The sequence below is a fragment of the Pteropus vampyrus genome, unplaced genomic scaffold (genome assembly GCF_000151845.1).
Source record: "Pteropus vampyrus isolate Shadow unplaced genomic scaffold, Pvam_2.0 Scaffold9, whole genome shotgun sequence".
In the NCBI taxonomy this organism is placed as follows: Eukaryota; Metazoa; Chordata; class Mammalia; order Chiroptera; family Pteropodidae; genus Pteropus; species Pteropus vampyrus.
The window spans coordinates 10,379,841-10,407,589 of NW_011888790.1; the positions used below are offsets into that span (position 1 = coordinate 10,379,841).

General features: G+C 38.8%; 2 protein-coding genes across 3 annotated transcripts in view; one reads left to right on the plus strand and one right to left on the minus strand.

Annotated features, from left to right (window-relative positions):
- The window catches only part of ZDHHC17 (zinc finger DHHC-type containing 17), an 80,592-nt gene extending 75,510 nt beyond the window's left edge, over positions 1–5,082 (plus strand). Inside the window, exon 17 of one of the 2 annotated variants that reach the window (XM_011374629.2) lies at positions 2,240–5,082. In XM_011374629.2, the coding sequence (XP_011372931.1) occupies positions 2,240–2,378 (139 nt within the window). In that variant the 3' untranslated portion in view covers positions 2,379–5,082. Of the gene's footprint in view, positions 1–1,896; positions 2,192–2,239 lie in introns of those variants that run through there. The other variant, XM_023521077.1, reaches the window with a different exon arrangement.
- Positions 5,083–9,781: 4,699 nt separating this feature from the next.
- CSRP2 (cysteine and glycine rich protein 2) lies at positions 9,782–27,539 on the minus strand. Its single transcript, XM_011374640.2, has 6 exons — positions 27,403–27,539; positions 17,557–17,669; positions 14,701–14,869; positions 11,419–11,548; positions 10,666–10,759; positions 9,782–10,089 (listed from the first exon to the last, which is right to left on the minus strand). The coding sequence occupies exons 2-6, from the start codon at positions 17,666–17,668 to the stop codon at positions 10,013–10,015; spliced, it is 582 nt and encodes a 193-aa protein (XP_011372942.1). The 5' UTR covers position 17,669; positions 27,403–27,539; the 3' UTR covers positions 9,782–10,012.
- Positions 27,540–27,749: the final 210 nt, after the last annotated feature.

The window sequence follows — 27,749 nt, forward strand, 5'->3', positions numbered from 1 at the left end:
CCCAAATGATAGAAAAATTCTAACATGCCTAGTTTTATATATTTTTAAGGTAAAATTGACATATAACACTATATTAATTTTAGGTGTACAACATAATCATTTTTGTATACATTGCAAAATGATCACTGCAGTAAGTCTAGTTAATACTTGTCACCATACATAGTTAAAAAAATATTTTTTTCTGTGATGAGAACTTTTAAGATCTACACTTTTAGCAGCTTTCAGAGATGCAGCCCAGTATTATTAACCATAGTCACCATATTGTATATTATATACCCATTACTTATTTATTTTATAAGTGAAAATTTGTACTGTTTGACTGCTTTCACCCATTTCACCTCCACCCAACCCCCACCTCTTACCTACGACAACCACCAAACTGTTCTCTATCTATGAGCTTGGTTTTTGTTTGTTTGTTTGTTTAGATTCCAGAAAGAAGTGAGATCATATGGTATTTGCCTTTCTCTGTCTGACTTATTTTATTTACCATAATGCCCTCAGGTCCATCCATGTTGTTACAAATGGCAAGATTCCCTTCTTTTTTATGGCTGAATAATATTCCAGTGTTTGTATGTGTATATGCATACTACATTTTCTTTATCCATTCATCCATCAATGGACACTTAGGTTGTTTCTATATCTTGGTTAGTGTAGATAATGCTGCAATGACCAGGGAGGCGCATTTATCTTCTCAAGTTAGTATTTTTATTTTCTTTCGGTAATTGCCCATAAATGGAATTGCTGGGTCATATGGGTCATATAATAGTTCTATTTTTAATTTTTGAGGAATCTCCATGATGTTTTCCATAGTGGCTGCGCTAATTTACAATCCTACCAGTAGTGCTTAAGGGTTCCCTTTTGTCCACTGCCTCACTAACACTTATTATTTTTAGTCTTTTTGATAATAGTCATTCTAAAAGATGTGAGGTAATACCTCATTGTGGTTTTGATTTGCATTTCTCTGATGATTAAAGATCTTCAGCATTTTTTCATGTACCTGATGGCAATTTGTATGTTTTCAGAAAAATATTTATTCAGAATTTCTGCCTATTTTTTAGTGGATTGTTTTTTTGTTTTCTTTTGTTTATTTCGTTTTTCGCTATTGAGTTGTAAGAGTTCTTTATATATTTTGGATATTAATCCCTAATGAGATGTATGATTTGCTAATATTTCATCATTCAGTGAGTTGCCTTTTCATTTTGTTATGGTTTCCTTTGCTGTGCAGAAGCTTTTTAGTTTGATGTAATTCCAATTATTATTTTTGCTTTTGTTACTTTTGCTTTTGTTGTCAGATTCAAAAAATCATCACGAAGACCAATGTCAGGGAGCTTACCGCCTATGTTTTCTTCTAGGAGTTTTATGGTTTCAGGTCTTATGTTTAAGTCTTTAATTCCTTTTAGCTTAATTTTTGTGTATGGAGTAAGGTAGTGGTCCACTTTCATTTTTTTTTTTTGCATATGGTTATCCAGTTTCTCCGACACCATTAAAGAGACTGTTCTATTTTTATATATATACATTTTTAAAATTTGAATTCAGTTTGATGCTAAGAAACAGTAGTTTCCTAATTATATGAAATTTTTAGAACTTGGAGTTTTATTCAAGCTACTTGCCTACCACGTTCAAGCTTTTGCAGTGCTATTAATTATTGCATGGTTCTGGAAATCAAGCAAACGTTTAATTAAAGCAAAAATTGGGTAGTTTTGAGAATTTTCCCATAGGCACAGTAATTATATAAGATGTAAAACTGACTACTTTTCCAAAGATGTTCTTAAAGTCCTAAAATTCCCTGAACTTATCCTGGACAATTCTGTTTTTTACATTGTTACTTTTAGGTACACTGCCAAATTCATGTTGTTGTAATTATTTTGTCTTTTACTTTCTCAATTTTGGATATAGTTTGTCTCCTTGCCAAAGAGCCATCAATCAAGGAAAGGTTTTATCAAAAATGACATGTGACACAGGAATGAAATACAAATTTGAATAACTTTAAAATATAATTGTGTAACCCATTAAGTTAGCAAAAGAGAAAAGAAAAACCAGAGTTGGCCAAGCTGTGAAGAAACATGAATGAGTAAATATTTTGTATAGTTATAAACAAGTCCTTTTTGGCAAGTAACCTGAGTTTTTAAGTTTAGAAGAAAAATATATTTAACATCAAAATTATATTAAACTCATATATTAAATAATTGTACTAATAGACTTTTTCTTTTTCTCTTTTCTTTTGGTGGGGGTGGTTTAGCCATGGATGTGTAAGGAATATTATAGACTTCTTTGAATTTCGATGCTGTGGCCTCTTTCGTCCTGTTATCGTGGACTGGACCAGGCAGTATACAATAGAATATGACCAAATATCTGGATCTGGGTACCAGCTCGTGTAGAAATATCTTTATCATACGAAGCATATTGCTGAGTGGTGCCTGGAGATTGTGTCTGTCCGTGTCTCTCTCACACTAGAATCCACATCCTTTGAACAACAGCATGCTATATGTAGGGCTAACGGCAAATTTTTCAGTCTTTTTTTCAACACTTTTATTAACAAAAGTAAACATGGACAGAACACACTGCCACTTCTGGGAAGAGTAAACATCTTAAGGTGGGAATTCACAACATACTCAACTTTTTGGTTTTGTTCTCATAACATTTTTCATGAAAAAAGTGTAAACTTATTCTGTTGACAGATATGGTATACTAAGCAGAAATGTTAGAGTCTAGCTAAAACTAAATTTATGGTATATGGCCAAATTTTATGATGCAATCTACTAATAGTATTGCATTTAATTCCATGAGAGTTGTCTTAAATTGATTCAGACTAGTATTATGTACCTTTTAGAATGTACATGTAAATACTGTAATGAAAATCATGTGGTTTTCTTAGGGATTCTGTAATGTGTCTTCAAAGGCACGAGAAAATAATGTTCACAAAAAAATGTGCTAACAATATTTTATTGCTATCAGCAGTTGCAGTGCTGATATATTTCTAGTTCAGTGAAATAATTTGTAGTAACCTTGCTTTGAGGTTTTATGGTCTGATAATAAAGCACTTGCATGAGTATAGTAAGTCATGTTATTTTGTTCAAACTTAAAAGCCCTACTAAGTGCATGATACACCTCATAGAATGTATACTAGCACATACTGTCCAGTAAAGCATAAATTAGAATTTAATTTGATGTGTGAACAGTCCAATTTTTAAGAGTTGAGGTATTTTCAAGAAAAGGCAGAATAAGTTATTGCAAAATTCTCAGTAATAGAAATGGATATACTTTTTAAATTCTGAACTGCAAAATAAATTATAGACAAAATAATGGAGTTTGGCTAAAGATAGAGCATGATCTCTGTACATAGCAATGTGAATTTTAAAAAAGCTAATGGTATATTCTGATTTTAAAAATATGACCTAACAGTTCAACCCCCAATGGTATTTTAATTTTCTCAATATTTAATGTTTTGAAATTTGTTAATGTTTGACACAATTTCAGAAAGATTTTCTTATTGTTAAACGTGATGCACTGATCAATTTTTGTTGCAGCATTTTTATACTCACAGTGAACTATTTGTTACTCCTTTCATAAATATTGTTTACAGAGTGAGACTTGGTTTAGTCCTCTTAAGTGCTGTAGCAAACTGTGGTTCGAGCAACCTGTGGGAAATCTGTGAGAGGGAATGGGCTAGGGGAGGGTGGGGAAAGGGTGGTCAGACCGACGACAGATCCTAGACCAGTGTAAAGATTGTGTATCTGTATATAAATAATTTATCAAATAGTTTTTCTTTGTGTCTGTATGTGTTAGTGTGTTTAAAGCTGCTCATTTCATTTTATCCAACCAAAAAAAGGGAGATAACTAATGAGCTTCTAGTGATGTTCAGTATTGCTGTTAATAGGCATTATACCCTGCAAGTTCACTGCATGTCCGATGCTTGGTAAAATTAGTATTCCCTGTAAGATGCAGATTACAGGCATTAAAGCAATCTAGTGGTATACCCGCCCCTTGCCTTAGTAAGAGGAGCAGTGAAAATGTATATAGTTGATGTTCAGTATTTCCAAGTACCATTTTTATATAGTAGTTTTTTGACCACAAGTCACACATCAAAAAGATTACCCTTAGTATATGTGAGTGTTTTAATATTAGAACATTGGCATATGTACTTTATTTTTGAAAAGGGAAGAGATGGGTGTGGAGTGGCAATAGCATTGTGCCATTTTGTCATAGAGTGTAAAAAACTGGTTAACTTTACAAATGTCTCTGCTAGTTTTGACTACTAATTGGGAGAAATTTTAGATAATTTTTAAATTCAAAGTTATTTATAAAAGGCTAGAATTTGTTTTAATTTTTTGTATTTTGAGCCACTTCGTATGGAGACTCAGTTGCAATTTTTATTGAATACATTTTTATTAACAGTCAAATAGAATAGTGGTTTTCTCAGTTTGCATAAGAGTGTTGTTACCATGTTCTTTCTTTGTGGTACAATATTCATTTCAGTGCAGAAGAGATGTTTTTTTTCTGTTAAATTAAAAAAAAAAAACCTCTAGGCATATAAATTACATGGAAAATATTAGCAATGTTAAAGCTTTAGTACTAATCATCCCATAGTACCAGTGAAATCTATAACTCAGAAATGGTCAGATGATCAGGAGCCAACTATGCAGCAGTGTGCCCTCTGTTTAGTTGTCTGTAGGTCTTGTGTGTAGAACCAGCTTAACCCAGTTCTAAAGCTGTGTATGTGGTGACCCTTTGGGGAATACTTCATATTGGCTTAATTGGATACATTTAGCAAATAGGAACTTGTTTCTCAGCTCTGAACATGAATTTCTTCTTTTGAGTTTTTTTCCTTCATATTTTTATGGTTCCCAGGAGTTTATTTGCAATATCAGTAGGCGTAAAACGGCATCCTTTTACTTATACTATGGATATTTTTATTTTATATTTTCTTTATTTATAACTGTGCCAAGTATTATTTTGCTACTTACTGTGTTACTCTGTGGAAAGAAAAACCTGTAAAGTGTTTAATAAATTAGCTCTCCTTACATAAATTAAACCTGTCAAAATTTTGTAAAATATTAATCAGAATAAATATTGACTCTTAAATGTGTGCTTATTATTTCGCTCGATTCATTTCAAGAAATTGATGAAACACTGGTAGTGGTACATATGATATGAAAAGATTATACATTTATATCTGAGTTAACTAGGATTCAAGTTGCAGGATTGGAGAAATTGGCAAGTAAAAGGTGGTGATGGTATTCTAAAACAACCCCAATTTTGTGTATTTGTGTAATTAATATTTTTTTTAATAAAGAATTTTTCTCTAAGAATTTTGGATTCCATGGAGTTAATTAGGATCCTCAGAGACTGTATGAATCTTCAAGTTTTAAATATGAGTACGTCTAAAGACAGTGTAGTAAAATATGGAAAAATGAAACCTACCAAACGTTGATATTAGTTACTTGAGAAGCAATGAATGAGAAATCTTTTTTATTTGGAAATTTCAAAAAGACAGATTATGAAGGAACCATTTCCTGTTGTTCACATGATCGTCTATGGTTTAATTGAGAACTCAGTGGTATTAAATATTTTCATATTGGATTTAGTACTCATTTCATAATTGTTTTATAATATTGAAAGTAATGCCTCCAATGATATGTAGAGCTCCAGTAATTATCATTTGCACAAGGTATAAAATAAAGCAAATTCTACAGCAAGCCATCAGTTTTCATTTCAGTTAAGTACTTTTGTTTTCTTCATTGTCTAGTTGTGTGGATCAGATGCCTCCTCTCCCCAAATCCTTCTTAGATTGATATATTGTAGCTATGATATGGATGTCTGGTTGTAAGAGTTTATAGAGATATTGGAAACAAGTGGTACATACCAGGACAAGAAATCTTAGCTTCTTGTCAGAAAGTAAACCTTCAGTTTCATAAAGTTCTTGGTATAAGAGGTTTCTATTAAATATCTTTGTGTCTTAAAATAGGAAAATCTGTAATTCCAAGTGGAATATTCAGAATGTCCCGTGATGTTGGTCAGCTAAGTCACAAACTCAAGATGTCTCAGCCATGTCTCTTAAACGCATTGCCTTTGGACCACAAATGTTTTGCTCACATAAATTTAACCAGAATATGTCTGCCATCAGAACTTACTTGGATCGAAAAATACTTTTTAATAATAGATAGTAATGTTTCTAGCACTCAGAGAGAGAGACCATTTCCATTTAAAGCATTAGAAAGCCTCTTGCTCCCGCCGCTGCTTCTTGGATCTGTAGATTTGTTTTCATCAAATTTGGAAATATTTTCTTCTCTTTCAAGAAACTGTACATATATTAGGCCACCTGAGATTGTCCTACAGCTCATCGATCCATTCACTTTTTAACTTCTCTATTTTTCCCATTGTTTATTTTGGATAGTTTTTATGTCTTTAAGTTCACTTAAATTTTTTCTGCATTGTGTGCCATTAATACCATTCAGTGTATTTTTCATCTTCCACTTATAGTTTTTGCTTACAATATCTGATTTGGACTGTTTTTATATTTTCCACATATGTACTTTTTGAAAATATGGAGTACAATTATAATTAATTTTAATATCCTTACCTGCTAATTTTCACATCTGTCAGGTCTTGGTTGGTTTTGATAGATTTTTCTCCCTCTTTATGGATTGTATTCCTGCTTCTTTAATGCCTGATAGTTTTTGATTGGGTGACATGATGATGCCAGACACTATGAACTGAATACTAGATATTACTGTGTTCTTATAAAAATTCCAGAGCTTCATTCTAGGATGCAGTTATTTGGAAACAATGATCCTTTCAGGCTTTGCTCTTAACCAAGATTTGTTAGGCAGGACCAGAGCAGTGTTCAGTTTAGGGTTAATTGGGCCCCATTAGTGAGGCAAGACTTGTGTACTCACTCCATCCAAAGCCCCGTGAATCAGGTTTTCCAATCTCACTGGTAGGAACGGGCACTATTCCTGGCTACATATGAACACCAGACACTTCCCTGTGTCTTTCAGATGGCTTTTTCCCAGTCTTGGGTAGTTAGTAACCTCACATGAAGACTCGCAAGCTGGGGGTTGGGATGTTCTCTGCTTATTTCTGGAGTTTTTTTTCCTCTGGGCAGCTCTGTTGTCCCTCCACCTCTAGCCACCTTAGTCCCTCTGGATTCTTGGCTCTATCTCCTTAAGTCAGGGTGCCTTCCAGTCCCACCTGTGTTCTCCCTCCTTCCACTTTAGTTTGGAAACTTTCAAAGCAGTAGACGCTAATCCTAAGACTGATCTCATTTTCCCCATTATTGTCCTTTGTTGTCTATTGTCCAGTGTCACAAAAACCACCATATTTTTTCAATGTAATTTGTGGTTTTGATTGTTTCAAGTGAGAGGGTAAATCTAGTCCCTGTTATTTTAACTTGGCTATAAGTAGAAGTCCGAGGTAATAAATATCTTTTTTAAATGTGTCTGACTTCTAATATGGAAAATATTGGTATATATAACTCATAAACAAAAGCTTTTTGGGGTCTTCGGTAATTTAAGAATATAAAGGGGTCCTAAGATAAAAAAACATTTGAGAACCAATGGTTCAGACCAGCATTTCCCAGTGTTCCTTAAAGTGTTAGTGGCTCCATGGACAACTAATTTAGTGTAAGGCTTTCTTCAAGTTAAAACAGACTTCTCAACCACAGGATCTCAAGGCTTTCAATATACTAGTGTGCACTGTGAATTTATGGGGATATACAGAGATCGATAGCTGCAAGACTCCCTACACTTAATGATGAAGATGTTTGGGAACGAGAGTTGTTACCAGTCCTTCACAAATACAACAAATCACCACAAGAGGCTGAAAATATCCCAAATGGATTGTTTTTAAAATAAAAATATGTATTTATTTACCATGCAGCACTTTAACATCACAGATTACTTTGGGGCCACCCTCTCAACTTATATTCAAATAATGGAAGTAATTCCTCCCAGAGCAGAGTCTGCCCAAAGCCAAATTCTCCATTCCCAAAACCATTGGCAACTAAGTTTACAGTTTTGGAGTAGCTGTTTTGCCGTGGCTCCGAATTTAAGAATAATTTATAAATGGATGTCTAAATTGTTTATCAGGCAGAAATCTCAAATTACCAGGTACCTGTCAACTTCATTTAGAATATTTTCCTCTAGGATATCTACTAGTGTCTCCAGTACAACTTGGGAGACATGGTAAGTATGGGAAATTTTGGCTCTGTGGGGGTAAGTTTAATATATATAACATTCTGGTTATCTTTGCTGCCTCGAACCACCCCAAAATTCAGTAGCTTAAAATGGAATTTTTTTTTTTTTCACAATTCTGCAATTTGGTCAAGACTCAACAGGAATAGCTCACTTTGCCCCACTTGTCAGCTGGGATGGTTTAAAAACTGGGGACTAGAATAATCTGAAGGTTCACTCACATGTCTGATGGTTGATACAGGCTGATGGATGAGATCTCAGCTGAGGCTTTGGGTGTATTACCTACATGTGGCTTCCCTGTATCATCTGGCTTACTCAAAACATGGTAGAGCATCCTAAGAGAAAGGTAGGCAGAATTTTTTTTTTTTTTACCTAGTCTTGTCCGTCAAATTCTTAGTTGAAAACAAATCACCAATGTTGGCCTTTGTTTATAGGGAAGGGAAATTAGACTTCATCTTTTGATGGGAATGCCGAAGAATTGTGGATGTTTTAAAATTACCACATATTAAAGAAATCAAGTCAACCTATCTCCTTTATTGCTAACTTCTCCAGCCTGCTGAAAAGGTGTACCCCTCTCCCAGAGTGGAATTGGTAGGCCTTATGGAACATGTTTAGTGCTCGAGGTTATGATGTAAATTAACAAGAATTCTTTTACTTGGCACACCCTCAACTTCTTCCCATTATTTTTTGATGTCATACATAACACACACCCCCTTTAGCTTTTCAAAGTAAGCAATATGGTATGTTAAGATAGTCTTTGGAAAAGATTGTGTTCACAGATCAGGCTAATTCAGTTTTACTGAAACATAGACCAATTTCACAACCTACCCCTGGAAAATAAAAGGTTGGATTGAGCTTCTGGTAAAGAATTAAGATTTTCTGGGGAAATAATAAAAACACTCCTTATATAGTCTAATGCTCTTTTCTGTCTGAGCCAGCTGAATGTGCCAGGACAATACAACATTCTTTGCTACTTATGCAAAATTGAAATATGTGAGAAGAGCAATCCTTTCCAGGATTTAGTAGAGAGTAGAGCCTAAAAAAGTCACCCTAAGCCTTGGATTCTGTAGTTTGTAGGCTGCTGTTTTTAATGATCTTTTGGCAGAGAGAAATCAAAAGAATTTTTAAGTGTTTTTGTTTAACAGTGTGCCCACTCTAGTGTGCCTTTCTCAGAAGCTTGTTAAAAGGGCTGTGGCCCGGCCCCTACAGATTCTTCTTCTGTGGGGCTGAAGTGGGGCCTAAGAATCTTACCTTTTCATGTTCCCCGGTGATTCTAATGCAGATTGTCTAGGAGCTATACTTAAACTGCTCCAAAAGAGAGAAAACCACCCAGCTGCTACAGGAGATGCTGCAATGCTGAATGCCAGCTCTGAGGCATCTGAATGGTGAGGCCTGTTGCCTAGTAACCCTCACTATTGAGGCATACTTGCTCTCTTAAAAAGAGGTCTTTTCTAACAGCTGTAGTGCACACATTAACCCAGTGAGTCAATTGAGTAATGAGGTGGACTCTCTTTATCAAAATGCAAGTAGGGACCTAAAGGATTTTCCACTAAAATCACAGGTTAACTGAAAGACAATGAACACCCGAATCAAGCTGAAATTTTATTTAAAATGTAAAAGAAATGGTTCTTGAAAATGCTGATGAATAAAGCAAAAGGATACAGTGCTCTCTTCCTACTATCCGGCCAGCCTATCCAAGTATAGAGCAACATACAGTACGTAAGTGATGGTAAAATTTCACAGTAGTTTAGTGTTAGATTATTCATGCCTAGATTATATAGCGATTCTCAGTGTGCGATCTCAGTTCTGGGTTTATACCTTTACTGAGCATGAACAAGGGCTCCTGCTCCTTGGCCATAGCCAAATCCTTTAGGCCCAAAGTTCTTTGCATAGCATCCTACAAAAGAAAAGGGAGAGTTAGTACAAGTCCATTAAGCTTTGGTAACATTGCTTATGACCCATGCAACAACACCCCCATAAATTAAGAAACAAAACTTGGCTACACCAAAAAGAGTTCAACTTAATGTAGTATCCTATAGCTGCAAAGGCCAAGTCCAAGCATTCTGGTTGCACAGTGTTCAGCTCATAGTCCCGCTGAGTTACAAGCATAAAAATCAGGCCAGGCAACATATATTTGTCAATTACCTTATATACTCATATATACAAAGCATATACTCACAGGCTTTGCCTAAAACATGGAGTTGACAGAAGACTATTTTTCATGGGGTTTTTATTTTTATTAGTAGGGGAGGTTTAAATGATCAGGAACTTAACTTTATTGTAGCATCTAAAATTGTTCTGTGGTTCTGTGCCACCTGTAAGCATCCTTAGATCTTTTCAAATAGCCAGTGACACTATCCCTACTTGCTTTGCCTCCATGTTCAGAGTACTTTTCTGTTTTTAAATGCTAGTGACATCTCACTAAACAATAGCCAGTGTGAGATATTCACACGGATAGCAAAACTGAAATTACCTTTACAATAGATTTCACCTTCTTTCTCAGTCAGAGTCGTTGATTCAAGACTCTTCCCACACTTGGCACATCGGAAGCAGTTTTTGTGCCAGGGCTGGAAGAGACAAATGAGTATAAGTTTGAGAGGCCGGTTTCCTGCAGTTCAACTGAGACGCTCAGGAAGATCAATCCAAAGTGAGCGCCTGTGTGCTGTGGTTGGAACTAGACCTCCCCAGTATCTCCATTCTTGGCCACCTACAAAAGGTCTGAGTGCAAACTTCCTTCATAGAAGATATCGGCTGGGAGCTGCGGAAGGGCCATTTCCCTCAGGGTAGCCTGAGCCCTCTGCAAGCCTGCTGTGCACCTTTAAGGGAATGCCTCCTTCACGGTTGAGACCGCGGCGGCTCAAAAAGGTGAAGTGGTTAAGTAACTTTTCCAAATCCACCCACCAAATTAGCACCAGGCGTCCTGACTCTGGTTCACTGATTTTTTTTTCCAGTACATTAAATAACCTGCAGAGTTCAGATTTGTTAACAGCCTGGCCTTTTTAGTTAACAGCTTTCAGCAGCGCCCCCTATAAAAACAAGTTCCTTTTAGACACAGATGTGATTTGTCAAGGGCAGCACTTCAAAAAACAAATGATTCAGATGGAAATGCAATTAAGAAAAGGTTCAGTCCAAGGCATTTATTTATAAGACAGAGTGCCTGAGTGGATGTGGAGAAAAGGAGCGAAGAGTGGTCACTCACTGTCATTAAAGCAACACAGCACTTTACCTTTCCCGCTCCGATTATCTTCTCGGCCGCATATACGGAATCCCCACATCTGGAACACTTCTCAGCGCCTCCGTACTTCTGAGCAAATTTAGAATTGTTTGGATTGGTTGTAGGCCTGTGAGGCTGAACACTTGTGGAAAGGAGAAAAAAATTTAGGCAAGATTTTTCAAAGAGCCCTTTTAAGTACATAAAGCAGGCAGAATGGAACTCGTAGACTTAATGCTATACTATCTCAGGGCTGGATGCCTTCACAGGCCAGCAGATGGGAAAGAAGAAAGAAGTTAATCTCAGGTGCTGGCCAGAGTTATTACTTTAACTTATTCATGGGCTAATTATTGTTTCAAAAAGACCCAAACTTAAATATCTGTTCTCCTGAGTCTAAACTCGTCAAAATTCATTTAATCCCCATTGCTAGCCTCTCCACTAAACTATTAGTCTATGCTTTATAAAATCCTATCATAGCACGTATTTTTAACCCAGAGTCATATTAGTACCACTAGAATCACACCTTGCTTTTTATGTCACATGAGATTGAAAAATCAGTGTGAACTTAAGCAGTTTTTGCATACAGGCCAATTGACTTAAGTAGTCTATAATTAAGAAGGTTAAGCATGTTTTACAAATTAATTTCCCAATATATCTTAAGTAGGGGAAAGGTGAATATGCCACTTTCTTTTCTTTCTTATTTTTTTTAATTTTTTTAGGCGAGGCAACCTTTGGTTGCCCTCACAGATTGCAAGGACCTTGTCAGCTTACAATCCCTTATTCTTTTATTTTTTACACCTATAGCACCTGGTCTTCCTAGGTGGTCTCCCTCCCATCCAAGTGGTATTTTTGCACTATTACAGGCCACTGGGTAAACCATATTTTCCTAGCTCTCTGTAACTTTTTTCTGTTCCATATGTAGGTGCAGCTACAATACAAAACACCGTTCCGGGCTTTGAGAAGATTTAATGGCCCTTCTAGAACCTTATAAGTTAGTTGAGCAGATAAGCTATAACAACAGCACTCAAAAAATGGTAACTAAGCACCAATTTCTTCCTACTGGAAAAAAATACAGCATTTTTGAATCATGTTTGATGTGGCCACTGGACATTTTACCTTTAGCAACAAATACCAATTCACAGTACTGATTTTTCCAATTGTCTCTAGTGTAGGCATATGTTTTTAAATGTCCCAACCTACTGTATATACTTACCTTTAAAAGGGATCTTTAAAAGCCATTCCCAGTCATATCCAACACTTCCAGTGACAAGTTTCCCAACAAAAATTTCCAAATCTGTTGATGGTTATGTTAACAAGAACTTCATATAGATTATCTCTCACCTGCCTTCTAACAACTTTGTAGGGTAAGGATAATTGTTATCTCATGTTACTGACGAAGAAATAGGGTCTTAGATGTCAAATCATTTGCTGAAGAGCTCTAGAGAGTGCATTGGTAAGCCGGAAATGAAAGACGCAGGTCTGCCTCAATGAAAATATTCCTGCCCACTCAGTGCTGCCTCTCCAGAAGACCCTTGTGAAGGTGTTTGGTCTCGTAACTGTTAAAATCACCACGTGCCACAAGAGTGGCCCAGACTACAGGTGCTCCCGAAGTTAAGTCAATAAGAAAGGCTTCTTGGAAAAAGAAGTCCCTATACCTGCTTCTGAAGGATAAGTAGCATGTGGCCAGCCTAAGAAGGGGAAGAGTCGAGGGCACCAGGTGAAACAGGCTAGCACAGAGGGCTTGCCAGTTATTGGTAAAGGTGGAGAAATAGGAGTGGATATAGGGTCCACTGTGTCTCTGTGACTTTAAAACTATTGCCACAATCACTGACTGACTTTTGGGGCCATGGATGAATTTGGTTTTGTTTGGGGGAGAGTGTCTAAGTATGTGTGTTTTGAAAGGTTTGACATAAGATCTTAGGAAACAAGTAAATTTTAACAAGTTGGAAAAGGAGAGCAGAACAAGAACGATGAACTTTAACAAAGACAAAGGTAAGCTGGGCTGCTGCAAGTGACGGCAGGCAGCAACGGATGAGTCGGCCCTTGCACAACTGGTGCACAGCAAGACGCTACTGCTCGGAAACCCTGAGTGTGGAAACAAAGCCAAGAACAGAGAAAAAGGCGGGCCTCAGTGCAGTACACATTGCAGTGGAAAGAGCACATGTTTGGGAGCCAAGTGCACATAGGTTCAAATCCTGGCTCTGCCACTTATCTGTGTTGACCTGAAAGTTAATGTCCTGTCTATAAAATAGGGACAAAGTATTTAAACTCAGAGTAACTGTGAGGATTGTATATAATGAACATAAATATTCAGCAGACAATAGGCACTCAATGATTATTATTTCAGTCATACCATCATGTATCATGTTTAAAATTGTAACCTAGTGACACTAGGTTAAATTCCAGGCTCTACAATTAACTAGCAGTGTGACTTTAGGCAAATCACTTAATTCTCACTGTCTCAATTTTTCTTAAGATGGCAGGGTTATTGCGAGGACTAAATGAGCTAATATATGTTAATACTACGGGAAGGGCATGATTTACAGTCTTGTCCAGGGAAGACCATCTTATTGGAGCATTACACCAGTTTTGGCCTCGTCAACATAAAATGGATATGAAAAAAAAAAAGGTGAAGTTCAAATGAGGGAATTATTGGGACAAAAACAAATGAAGAGGAAGAAATTAAGATAAATTAAGTGACTGATGTAGCCTAAAAATGAAATAACTAAGTTTAAGTTTAGCAGACTTAGCATCTTGCTACTTTGGTACTGAAACTTTTAAAGTTCAATACTAATGTCTCAGAGTCAAAAACCAAAAAAAAATTCAATTTTTAAGTAATATTAAGTTAGAGAAAAGTAATTTCCTAATGAGGAAATATTCTTACATGAAAGAATGAGGAATTTTCATTGACCGCTTAATTGCACATGAGAAATGCATCTCATGATTCAGATACCACATTTCTTTATCATTTGACTTCATGACATCTGGTCTCTAAAGTGCTGTGAAATGGAAGTAAATTTAAACCACCTGATTTTGAGAACATCATGACTCTTTGATACACCTTGGAATGCTCTCGAACCAGGATTACAAATCACTGGAAAAATCACTAAGAACTGTTAGGTCTAACACTGTCTATATTTCGAGCTTAAAGAATAGTCACTAGTTTATCCTAGAAAATTTGCGTTGTTCTGTTTACTTAGTTTAAGCTAAAAATCTGAAGACTTCCAGCTCCCTGTTAAACAAGCAACATTAATTATCATAGCATTTCTGAATGTAGCAAACATGGTCCTAACTCACCTCTCTGGCTTGATGCCCAGCCTCTCGCCCCGGTCCATGTTGAGTGTGCCAGCGCCCTGGCCATAACCGTAGCCTTTTGGCCCATACTTCTTTCCATAGCAGGATTTGCAGTAGATCTCTTCATCGTGGATTGCCACTGTTGTGCTATCTAAATTTTTCCTGCAAACCACTGGGAGATGGGGGGTGGGGGGGGGTGGACATTAGAATTGAAAAATGTGCCAAAGATGCCTTTTTCCTGAGAACAATGGTGGCACAGACACATGGTCTACAAATGGTGAAGGCACCGGCTTTCTCACATCCCTAGTTTAATTCTGTGGCTTCCCAAAAGCCATGAGACAGCATCTGGACCAGTCGGATATGACTACGTTGGATGACTATTTGCCTGCCTTCATGAATATGACGCTTGTTTCAGAAATGTATCAGAATTTTAACATCTGAAGCCTCAAAAACTTTTCAATATGATTTGCCTCTGGCAGGAGGGAGAGACGTTTGAAATGGCTATAACCACATGCACAAAAGGAACAAAACTAACCCTTTGCTTCCAGTCTCGCAACACTCAAATCTTTTCAGCCTCTCCATACCAAGTATTGTTAAATCAACCTAACAACCAACAAAAAGTGGTCAAGTGCCCTGGGGGAGTTGCCTCTGTCACCTCACCTCCCCCAAAAGAACCCTCTGGGATAAAAACCGTTTTTAATCTAGAATTCTAGTTTTCATCACTAGTCCAGAAGAGAAAAAGTATTATTTTTTCATCTCACCACTGGCTTCTCTAGCAGTGATAAGTATGTCTGAAAATCATCAAGCGGTTTAAAGTTTGCATTTGTTTGCCCTTTCGTCCCAAAGGAAAATGCATTCTTTCTTGATGGATTTCTTGCCACAAGGCATTTCCACGTATCCTACACTGCATAAAATTGCCAAATGTCATCATGTTTTATCCAGACATTATTTCACTTTCTAAAACTTCAGTTAAGCCTGAGAAAAAAAGAAATTGTGAAGGACCTTATTCGTAGCACAGTCAGGCAGCTGGAAATCCAAGTTTCGTGTAGTAGAAAAGGGGTCTCCCCCCTTATTTAAAAGGGGAGAAACAAGAGGAGGAAGGAAAAAAGAGAAGGGCAGGGAAAGGCAACTAGCTGGTTAGCCGAAAACAGGTAAATCATGAAGTTTCTATCACCTTGGATCGAAGTCTTCTCCGGTAGGATAGAACTGACATCACCTACTCATATCTTACTGTCGAGACTCAAGTACTGAGAGACGTTTGCTCAAGACATAGTTAACCTAAAATCGTACACTGCTGAAAAACAGACATCCTTAACAGAATAAATATAAATTGATATAAAAGCTATTTTGAAAAACTCTATAACCAAAGTAAGTTTAAGTAAATAAAGATTTTTCTGTGTAACCACCTCTCCTTCCCCCAGTCCTCACCCCTATTCAAACTACTCTGAATTATTTTCTTAAAAGGCTGTAGTCATCAGAGACAAGTATTAGGGAGGAGTAGTAAAAATGACCAGTAAAGAGCTTGACATTTCATAAATACTGACTTTATTATAATGTAGACATCATGGCTTAACCTTGATGAAACTAAGAACAATTTTTTAAGTATCTGCATTTCCTCTGTGTTCACGTACTCTTGGCTACAAACCTACGGAAAAATAGATTCTTAAAAAAAAAAAAAAGTAATTTCTAAGAGAAGAAATGGTTAAACCAAATCTGAGAAATGGTAGCTATCATGGGGGCATACAGAGCAAACATTCACATGTTGTATTTTTATTCTTTGTAGCTGTGGCTTTCTGTTGTCTTTCTAGTTCTCTGCAAGGCAGTTATACTACCAAAAGGTCCAGACACCTTAAGTGCCTAGAGGAAAAAAAGACAACAAAAATTTGAGAATTTTTTCCTCAAGATCATTTCTTAGTGTAACCAAATATATTTTTAATATGTGCAGTTTCTAACTAATTTTCACTGTTCAGTATTACAGATATAGCAAATATCTGCATGTATGGGTGGGTTCCTCACATAACAAATCCATTGTTAAAGAAAATTTTGTCATTTGAATCAGAAGATGATTAATGAAGAGCTTGCTCCTGTTTTAAAACTGAAGACTTAGCTGTCCCTAGAGGGAATATGCAGGGGAAAAGGGGCTTATCTCTAGTTCTGTTTCTTTCATTTTCAGGTATTTACTGTCTTTCTAACAAAGAGGTATGTATTGTTTTATGTCCTACTTCCTGTCTATGTCAGACACTCTGATAATTTTTCATCTATAAACAACAGTAATTCTCAACTTGTCTCTATGGGATTTTCATATCCCATATTCCTTTCCCTCAAATTTAGGATATCAATAATCAGAAATAACTCTGAATATTCACTACCAGAGAAGACAGAATTTGAGCTTCTACACATTTGAATTTCAACTAATAGTGTGGTGAGAAACATGCAAGACGGTTTCAAAGAGAACGAGCCCAGCCAGGAAGAGAAAGCTGGGTGGATGAGGAGCCATCCGTTCATTCAGAGATCAGAGCCAGCTCATACAATGTGCCAGAAACAGCGCTTGGTGCCAGACTATAAACGACACTGCGCTCTCAGAGAATGAAGCAGGGGAGACAGATGTGATAATAAATAAAGTACAGTAAAGGCCAAATGGGGGCTAAGAGTGATGGGGACACAGGAAGGTCAAATGTCTTGGGTCACCCTGCTGTCCTTGGTGCTAGGCTAAGCACTTACAATGTCTAGGAGAACAGACAAGTAAAAAATAATATTCTAAAATAATCCTTAACAGAACCACAATTTTTACTTAAATAAGTAAACTGAAGCCTCTTACACATAAGTTCTGTCACAGGTCAAGCCCTGGGAGGTACTTACTGCACAGAAAGCAGCAGCGGTGAAAGCTCCTGCCATCACACTGCACCTCTTCGGCATGGTACACGGTCCTCCCACAGGCCCCACACTTGTTTCCACCTCCCCAGACAGGCATTCTGAAGGAAGAAAAAATTCATTAGAATGTCCTCATAGTGGATGAGACGTCTTACAAGCTTCCAAGGGATCTGTTTAAATCCAGGAGATAGCTGCAGATTTTGTGTCTTAATGAACTGCTCTAACCACATCTTTAAAAGGCAAAATAACTTCCTCTCCTCTCCCAAGTTACAGGTCTTTCATTAGGAAACTCTGGCTTGTCCTGCTCGGTTTTTTTTGTTTTTTGTTTTTTGTTTTTTTCCCTACAGAACAAAGGACCAGCATTCAGTAGAACAGTAGAGGTCACCAGGCACAAAACAGACTAAGCGACTAGAATCCACAGGAGTTAAGAAAAGAGAGTGGAGACTGGAAAGGCAAACACTGCCCCCCACACCCCGTCATAATGAATAAAAAAAACTCAGCTGAAGAACTTACCCTTGGGTGGAGTTTTTTTATTACATGTTTAATTCATTGCAACACCACCAAATTCTTAACATTTAACATATACAAGCTATGACACACTTTCAAGGGAGGAAGAAAGTGTATTGCCCTGCAAGAACAAGTTTTCTATTTGTCTGCTTAAGTTACGTGAGATATAGCATAAATAGTTGTGCCTGTGACTAGCACAACTGCACGCATGAAACCTTGCTGTAACCACAACACACACCCATCCAGATGGCTACAATTTAAGTTTCTGTCTTCACTAATCCCAAGGTCCTCTGGTCCAGCCAATAGTTCGTTTTCCCTCTTGGATGGGGCTGTCATTCTATACAGAACATGCTACCAGGATCCCTTCCCGGCCAAGTGAATGGTCTATAGAGTATGTCAGGATAACCTCGGAGCAATGAGGCCTGATGTGGTGGCAGAGCTAGAAGTCTAGCTCCTCGGTCGTCCTGCTGTTGATTCAGGGCCAGCACATTCTAATCCCCTGCTCAACAAGTCGGTCCATTTGGACTCCATTTAAATGCTTAGTTTTAATAGCCCACGGACTCAAGTGCTCTCGCTAATAGTCCAGAAAGTTGTCCTTCGAGGACTGTGTGTTGTGTCTGCCCCACCCTGAGTAGAATCTAAAAACACAGTGAAAGAATTCCTTTTTGCCCCAACAACAATTTCGGACTTCCCTTTTGTGAGTCGTATTTGCAGCCCCTGCCTGTTATGTCTCCTCTGCTGAGTGCTGCCTCTCTAGGAAAGAGCTGGTTAAGAGAGCTGAGACCTTACCCACTCAAGCCTAGCTAAAAAAAGGGAAAAGGGGGGCTGCCAAGCAAAAGAATGAGGGATCTTCAATCCTTAAAATAAACAGGAGGGTGTTATATTTCCATCCTACAGCATGAAGACATCCAGAACCCAACGACTTCCTGAACACTGCGATGACATCTTTTCAAAAGAAAGGTTTCTAGAGTGAATCACTGTGATGGGCATCTTTCTAGCACACAGCATTCATTCCCTTTTCCCCCTTCGGGCGAAATTTTCTCCAGATATTCTTCAGGGAAGCAACTATCTCCTTAGTCCATGTGGTTTAGGAAAGTACTTATGAAATGTGGCCTCTTGGTGATGGATAGTCCACCATGCTGGTTATCAAGTCAAGACAAAATTTGGTAACTTTTATATATTCTCATGCCACAACAATCAAGAGCATGAGCAGAGAACTCATCTTGTTAAACGGCACAGTCAGAGAATCAATTCGTATTTGGAAATTAAAACAAACAACAAACATGGTGCTTTATCACAGATGGTTGGAAAGCATTGGTTTAAACAGTACTGACTCCACCTTTAACTCCAGGGCTGGGCATGTGACTAGGACATGGCAACCGGATCACTGTATTCTGCATCCTGCCACAGTGACTGGTTTGAGAATGGGCACATGACCCAAACCAGTTCAATAAAAATTAAACATGGAGCTTCAGTTTAGAGCTGTGTGAATGTGGGATGGCATTGCTAGCAGCTGTCTAGCCACTATCAGAAAAGAACCTAAGAATGAGGCTAGCACAGAGGAAAACAGAGATGGAAATACTAGGTGTAGACACTTCTCAGCCATGCCTCACCTTATGCTATACTCTTGTTATGTGAGCCAATAAATTCCCTCTTAAGTTATCTGGAGATGGAGCTCCTGCTCCTTGAAACAAATAACAACAATAACACACACATATACACATACAAAGACCTGAGTGATATGACTAGTTACCACTAAGTCTGAACTTGCAAAAAGCCTAGTACCCCTTATTCAGACAGGAACAAAGTAATTCCAAGATCCACAAGTGTTACCAGGCTACTGTGAAGGCATCCATATAGGATCAATATCTAGCAACAACTGAATATATTTGCAAGCTTTCCTTTAGTAGTTGCATAAATCTCTTATTCCCTTCCCTGGAGACAGGTGCTCCATTGTTTAAATCCACAATGAAACCTGAGCCTGACTATAAAAGCTGACACAAAGCCTTGGCCCCAGCAGCCTGCACTGGCTTGAGTTTGGAGTGCAATTAGTGATATTGACTTTGCCCCATGGCTCCAAAGTTACTGTGTTCTGGAACGCTCATGGAGGCAACAGACATCTGCCGGAAGTGCCCTCATGATTCCTTAGGAAACGGAAAAACCAACGCAGGCTTGCAGGCCATTAATGACATTACAATTACTTAAAATTGGATTCCAAGAATTAATAGCCCAGCTGGCATTTAAAATATTTGTTATTGTCTAGGCATTTTTCATTGTATTAGAAAGTATACTGTTTAATATCAACCTAGTAGCTTACATATTCATACATATTTACTTTGGAGCAATCACCAATAAGGAGTCAGATTTCTAGTAAGACAAATGCTATCTTGGGTTGTTACTGAATAACATTTAAAAATACATTTTTAAAAAGCTAATTCATCACTTTATTATTCTCTATTAAAGATCAGCTTGGATTTTTTAAAAAGAGTAGAGTATCTGCCCTTTATATAATTCAAGGTTACTTAAATTCACTTCTTTTAAGTCAAGTCTAATTTCTAATGTATTTCCACACCAGCCAAATGTGAACGTGTTGCCTTTTCAGGAAATACCTATCAAAGTTCTACAACATTCAGCTTACTGTGTTACAAGCTTCCTCCCTTCAGTGGATAGGGACCACATCTCTATATTCTGCACCTCGTCAAACAGAGTACTTGGCATATATCAAAACGTCGTCATTTCTATTCTTTTAAAGAATCCTTCCTTTTTCATCCTGTTGATACAGTTCCCAATTAGATCTTATGCTTCTCAAGACAAACGTAGCACTGTCCTACTTCTCTGTCACATTTTTGGATTCTAAGTAAAATTTCCAAGTCATTAGCTTTTTTAAAGTTCCATCCATTTTAAAAACTTTCCTAAGGATTTCTGAATAACCCTCTCTGTGGTCCCAGAAAATGGTGTAATAGAAAGAGCACCCTCAGAAAGCTTCAGCTGGATTTATGTTTTTTTTTTTAAGCTGAATACCGGATAGTTGGATGTTCCTTATATTCTCTATTTTGAATGTCTGAAATAGTTCACAAAGGAAAGGAGGGAAGGAGAGAGAGAGGGAAGGAGAGAGGAAAGGAGGGCAGAAGGAGGCTTGGTTTAGATAGACCTGGGTTAACTTGACTATTGTAATGGTTGTACAACCTTGTGTTTATCTGTAAAATACGTAAGTTTCTCGCCTGTAAAATAGGGAAAGGTAGCTTTCTCTACCTCTTTGATATTGGGAAGACAAAACAAGGTAAACAACTGCCTTGGCAGACAACCGATAACTTGTTAGCTTGAAGATGGAGGGGGCATCGCATACCGTCTACCTTGCTGTCAGTACTCCAGTAGGAAAACCCACTGACTAGCACTTATAGAACAAAGCTCAGAGCAACAGACAGGGTAAAGAAAAACACTTAGCTGATTAGTCATTCACAAACCTTCTTTTTCTGGGACATTAAAATGCATTCCAAGTATAACAATTATTCCACTTGTGGTGACTATCTCAGACATGAAGTTCAAATTTATACTTTTAGGGTGAACTATGGACATTTCTTCTGCATTTGGCAGAGGGAAGAGTGATGATCTTCCATTTCTGTCACTCTTGGCATTGCTATGCATATTAAAACACACACACACACACACAAAAACCCAAGGCTTCATTTTTCATACAGGCATTTGGCTGCACAACTTCACAACAGCTGACATTAATCACAGCAAACTGGATTTGCACTGAGCAGTCTGGGCTGCATGCCTCTCCTCAATCCTATGCATTAATTTACAGAAGGGTAAGAGGAGAAATGAAATCCCACTTAACACACATCTCACTAAAGAAGCCAAATGCGAGCTTATTCTGTTTCTCAGTGTCTTGTTCTTTGGTTTTCAATGTCTGAAAGAGTTCCAGCACTAGGATTTATCCACTGCTTTAGATTAAAAAGCTTGGTTTACATCTGAACACCGATGTGCAATTTCTCTTTCCTGTTTCTCCCTCGTCAAAGACACCACCCCAAACTCATAGACCTAGCCCTACAAGAAAATTACTATAGTCTACCTCTGAGTCACCCTGTGGTAAAATTACTTCATTCGCTAGATAACCAATGAGAGCCACAAAATGAGCACATGAATCATTCTCATACCACCTGTGCTGCATTTTCCGTCTTATTTTAGAATATGAACGACTCGAATCCATGACTTCGAGTCTACACGTCGCCACTTGCAGTTTAAGTCATTCTAATACCAAAGGTTTGGAGTGAAACCGTCTATTATCCCACATTCTAAATGCTTCCAGAAGCTTTGCCATTATACTAGAACCTGGTTATAATCCAATTTCCCGAAAGGGAGAATTTATTATAAACCAGTTTCATGGTCACTTGTTAATGAATACGTAAGTTAGAAGCACTAACAATTACAGTGATTTTTAACAAGGCCAGGGTTTAAGAGCTGTCATTAATTGAAAATTAAGTTATACTCAATGCCCATTCTAATTTTTTTTCTTCTGCTACCCAAACTACCTTCTTAGTCTACTTCCCTTATCTAAGTGAATACCATGAACCAAGAATAGACTTTTCTTCTCTTAGTAATCATCTCCATGTTCCATTTGGCTCTTTCTACCAAAGCCAAATACTCAAGCTGGCCTCAGGGTGATTTAAGAGCACGAATTCTGGAGTCAACACAGTCTGATTTCCCTTCTATGTAAAATGAAGATAACTACATTTCTCATGGAGTTGTTCAGAGAATGGGATGAGAAAAATGTTTATAGTAGGCACTCAGTGATTGGTAGCCTTTCTCATCAATATTTAGCAATGTTTGATTTTTGTTATCACTACTCATCTACCCCTACCCAACTCATATATCTCTTCCTCCTTAATGCTTCTAATACCTCTCATCAGGGTAACTGACTTAGCTTCCTCCCTCATCCAGCTAACTTCTGACTTCATTTCTGTATTTCAAGTAATTCTTCTCTGGTAGGGGCAGGTAATAAACAACGTACAATGTTACTATTTATGAAGCTCACATATAAACCTATAAATTCATCCTGGGTCAGGAGCTAAGGATAAAAGGTTCATAAGGACAGGTGCCTATTTCTCAGGGAGTTCTGCTGTGGTGGTAGAAATACATAAACAAATGATAGTCCAACATGACCAATGTTTGTGTAGAAAGGGCTGTGCATGGCCTACTTATACAGGAATGGCAAAACAGTTCCATCTTATAGATCCTGGAATTATGCTGAGAAAGATTTTGAACTTCAGTCAAGTTTCCACATTAAAGATTATTGTGATCACTAATGTCTGCTATGGAAATTTCACTACATGTGCCACCTCTAAGACACTCTTGGTAGAAGAGATAAAGTGTGGAATTTAGCATAAGACAAAGTTTGAAAGTCAGCTATCAGCTCTGTGGTCTTGACCAAGTGCCTTAACTTCCTCAGCTGTAACTTGTAAAGGAGTGAGAACTCTCTCACAGGATGGCTGAAAGGATTTAATGAGATAACATTAGTAAAGTACCTAGCAAAAGGCCTGTACTCCACAAATGTTGGCTTCCTTTTCCTTCAGGAGCACTACTGGGCCTAAATGGCTACTAAAAGTTCAGTAGTTAGGTGACTTGCTGAGGTCACTGACCTCCAAAGAAGCAAATCCAGGCACATCCCTCCCATATTTGACTGTAGAACCACAAGCTGTCCCCCAACTCCTGTATCTGATTTAAGGGTTGAGACCACTCAAACTTCCTGAGAATTATCAGTCTCTGAGTTAGCAAATTACTTGCGTACAGGAATACCTTCCTCTTCACCCAACCTTCATCCATTAACTAGTAGTTAATAAGTGTCCTCTGTGTGCCAATCTCACCCCTAAACTGCTACTTTCAATCAGAAAGCTCTCTACCAATCCTCTCTAACTTAAGTCTCTTTTCACTACAGAAGGAAACTTCCCTTCTACCTAGTGAGCTCTCCTGTGTTTACCTCAGCCTCATCATTAATTACTAATTCTATATCCTGTTACTACTTATCTCTTTGACTTGGAGTAGAGCAAAATCCTTGACAGAGATTTGGATACTACTTACCAAATCACATATTGTAATTAGAATGCAACTATGCTATAAACTCAGTCACTCTGACCTCCAACATCTGCCATAGCAATTCACAATCAGTGCCAACTACAAGATATTTAATTATTCAAACAATTGAATGTTTGCATGATTTTTACATGGAGCCAAACCAAGAGTTACGTGCCAAGACTACTGTTTATTTGCCAAATGATCTTACTTTGGTTATTTGATCTGCTAGTTCTCTCGTTTTAAAAATGGAGATAATGCTTATTTATAATTAATGTCAGAACATAAGGCAGTTCTGAGATTAAACAACATATGCAAAGCACTGCCTACATATGGTAGGTAAAAATAATTATATTATCCACTATTATTCACTTATTATATTATGACTTACATAAAGCTTACTATATGTTTTACTTATGCTAAGTAGTTTACTTACAATAACTCATTTAATCCTCATAAAAACTGCGATAGGCATTATTATTTTCCCCATTTTATAGGTAGGGAAGCTGAGGCACAGAGATATTAAGTTGGCTTATAACTGTAACCAAAACAAATTACCAATTCAACTTAAGAATTAATACCAATAAAATTCAAATGAACTACATTTGAGTTCATTTGATGTTTCACTAAAACTAAACCACTGCTAGCGGCTCGAATATAATACTGGCTTCTAGGTCTCTGATTCTAGGTTCTTTTTAAATTGGGTAGTTCCTGTACTGCTGTGAGCTAGATGAGGATTTGATTCTCTCTTCACATTTCTCTTGTGGGAGAAGCCACCATGAAACCTTCTTTCCTATAGTGAACTGGGAAGTGCTTTGGCCTTAATGTATTACATGGTATGTGTCCTCTTTGTAAGAGTCAAGGACAATTAGTAGTACTAAAAGCCAGGAACCTGATATACTCTGCAAATTATTCACAATATAATTAAAATTTTTAACAATCAAAGCATGTGTCTAGCTCCCTCACAATCCAGTTTGAGAAAACTCCCCTATGTCAGGGTTCTGAATTCAAGGTCCATAGATTACTTGAAGTTCTGGGGATCAGTCAACTTGGTACAGTGTACTTTATTTCATACACTTATTTATACATTTAAAAATATTTTGAGAGGCTTCACCAGACTACCAGAAAGTCTCACAACACAAAAACAGGTAGCACCATTCTAGGTAATCAAGGTCCCAAGGCAGTCTAGGGATTTCTCCACCCATTAGAGCACAAATACCATGCAAATATCAGCCCAGGAAATGATGCGGTGCTCTGAGGAAACCTGTGAATATCTGCAAAGGAAAAGAGCTGACCTCCAGGCAAGGCCAAGGAGATAGTGTTCCAGTCTGAGTCAATGCTCTCCTGGAAGTGGCTTTCACTAATAGCCATTTCCCCATAGATTCAACAAGTGTAGAACAATGTCCAATTACAAGAAACCTCTCCATGCTGTCTAGGCTTTGTATAAGCCTTAGGACAACCCAGCAAGGTGTGTTATACCTATTTTACAAGTTGAAGATCAGAGACTAACTTGCCCAAGGCCATCAAACCAATGGGTGCTGGAGCCGCATGTAAATTGGGGCCCAACCAACTTCATTCCTGCCCTTCTCACCATGCTATAATTTGGCAGTTTAATCTGGACAGAGCTCCAATGAGTACTGCTTTCAGCACAGTATTTAGCAGATGCCAGTATCAATCAGTATTTGTTGAGTACATTTGGAGGAATACATTAAAAAATTACAACAGAAACGGATCAAATTTGCTAATGTGTACATTGCTTGAGTCCAATTAAATCTCCGTTTTCCACAACTGCGACCTTACTCATTCCTTCATTTGTTTATTCAGTTAATCAATGTTGGCTCTGGTCCAACCATGTTTAAGGCACATAAGCAAAAACTGTGAGTTTCAAGGATTCATGGGATGCAGATCCTGTCCCTACCTAATTTCATTCTGACAGGGCAAAAGAAACTAGAATCGAGAGTAGAAAGAACCTTGAGAAATAATGATAAAGCACCAGTGGCAATCAACCCAAAAGAGTAATGACCACGAAGAAAGTGGGGGGAGACCACGGAGGACTTGATAAGATTGGTTATAGTTTGGTATGCAGTTTTTAAAGAATGTGAGCCACTCTTTTAGAATCTATTGCCCATCTCTTTCCTGAAAATTTCGAGTCAAATTATAGCCAACTTTGTGGTTTGTCCTATTTGAATTCTTGGCATTTTATTGGTAGAGCTTTAAAACAGGTTAATCAGAAAAGTTAAGAACTAAAGAGACCATTCTTACTGTCCGAGCATGAAGTTACCCCAAATAGAAAACACTTATAAAATGAAAATGTCCTTGGACTGCAGACTACTAATAAAACAGGTTAAACATTTTGAGTAACCATTTAAACAAGTATCGTTCAACAAACGTCCCAGCTTGCAGCGGGCGGGGACAGCGGGGATGGCGGGGGGGCGGGGGTAGGTGAGTGCTGAGATGGGTGTCTCCCGACCTAGAAAACTCCCTTCCCTCCTGGGGTTGCCTACGTGGAGCTTTGGAACCCCCGATGTGGTTTTCGGGACCTGTTGCAGAATTTCGCAACCAAGCATTCTTATTTTCCTATTTGTGTCTAAACAGTAGAAAGTTCCGGAAAAGGCTTGGAGTGATCGATCTGACGTTTCACTGCTGTTCCTTCAACATTGAGAGTTTGCTGCTTGGTGGGCAGAGACCACCAAACAATGGGGATGCCAAGTGCGCTGTACCGCAGCAGGGAAAGGATTCTAGGCTGCGCGGGCTGTAGACGCTCCCACCTCAGCCCCAGGGCTCCGAACCAGCCCCGGGGAAGGTCGCCCTCAGCGCGCGCCACACTCTGGGTCAGAGGAGACCCCGAGACTTGGATCCCGCCCTCCCTTTGACGGAGAGAGAATCGGCCTCTGGGGGAGGGGGGTTCAAGGCTACCAAAGGCGGATTAGCTGCCACGAGAAACTCTCCACCGCGTCTCTCTCCCGGAACACTGGTGGGGACAGAGTGCTATGGAGGTCACGCATGATTATTTATCTGTCCAGTGGGCCCAGGACCCGAGGACAAAGCCGGGGCGGCTGCGTGGAGTCGGGTAGCTGTGCGGAGGGGGAGCAGGGGTGGGGGGATGGCTGGGGGTCTTGAATGGGGGCAGCGACCGGGATGTCAGAGGATGACGACGGGGGGGCGGCGCCGGCAGGGCGGCCCGAGGACCCCGGGAGGCTGTGGGAACCCCCCTTTCCCGGGGTTGCCGGAGACGCCCCCACCGCGGGTACTCACTCGAGTCGGAGGCAGGACCACGCACCGCGGGCAGAGCAGGCGAGGCCGAGTTGGAGGCAGCACGCAGGGAATCCGGGAGCGCGGCCGCCGATGGCCGGCACCTTTAAAAGCCGCTGGTGGGCGTGGCCTGTGTGCCCCGCCCCCTGTACCGCGCCCCGCCCCCTGCGCCGCGCCAGGCGGATTCCCGGAGCCGTTCGACCCGGCCAGGGGCGTTGGGCAGGAGGGTGGGCGTCGCAGCCGCCAGCGCCAGGCTCTGGGCTTAAGGACCGGGAGACAAAAGGCAGGAATCCCGCCTCTTCCTGCTGCTTCCCGCCCGCCCGGCAACTTCCCACGTCTCGGGACCGGTC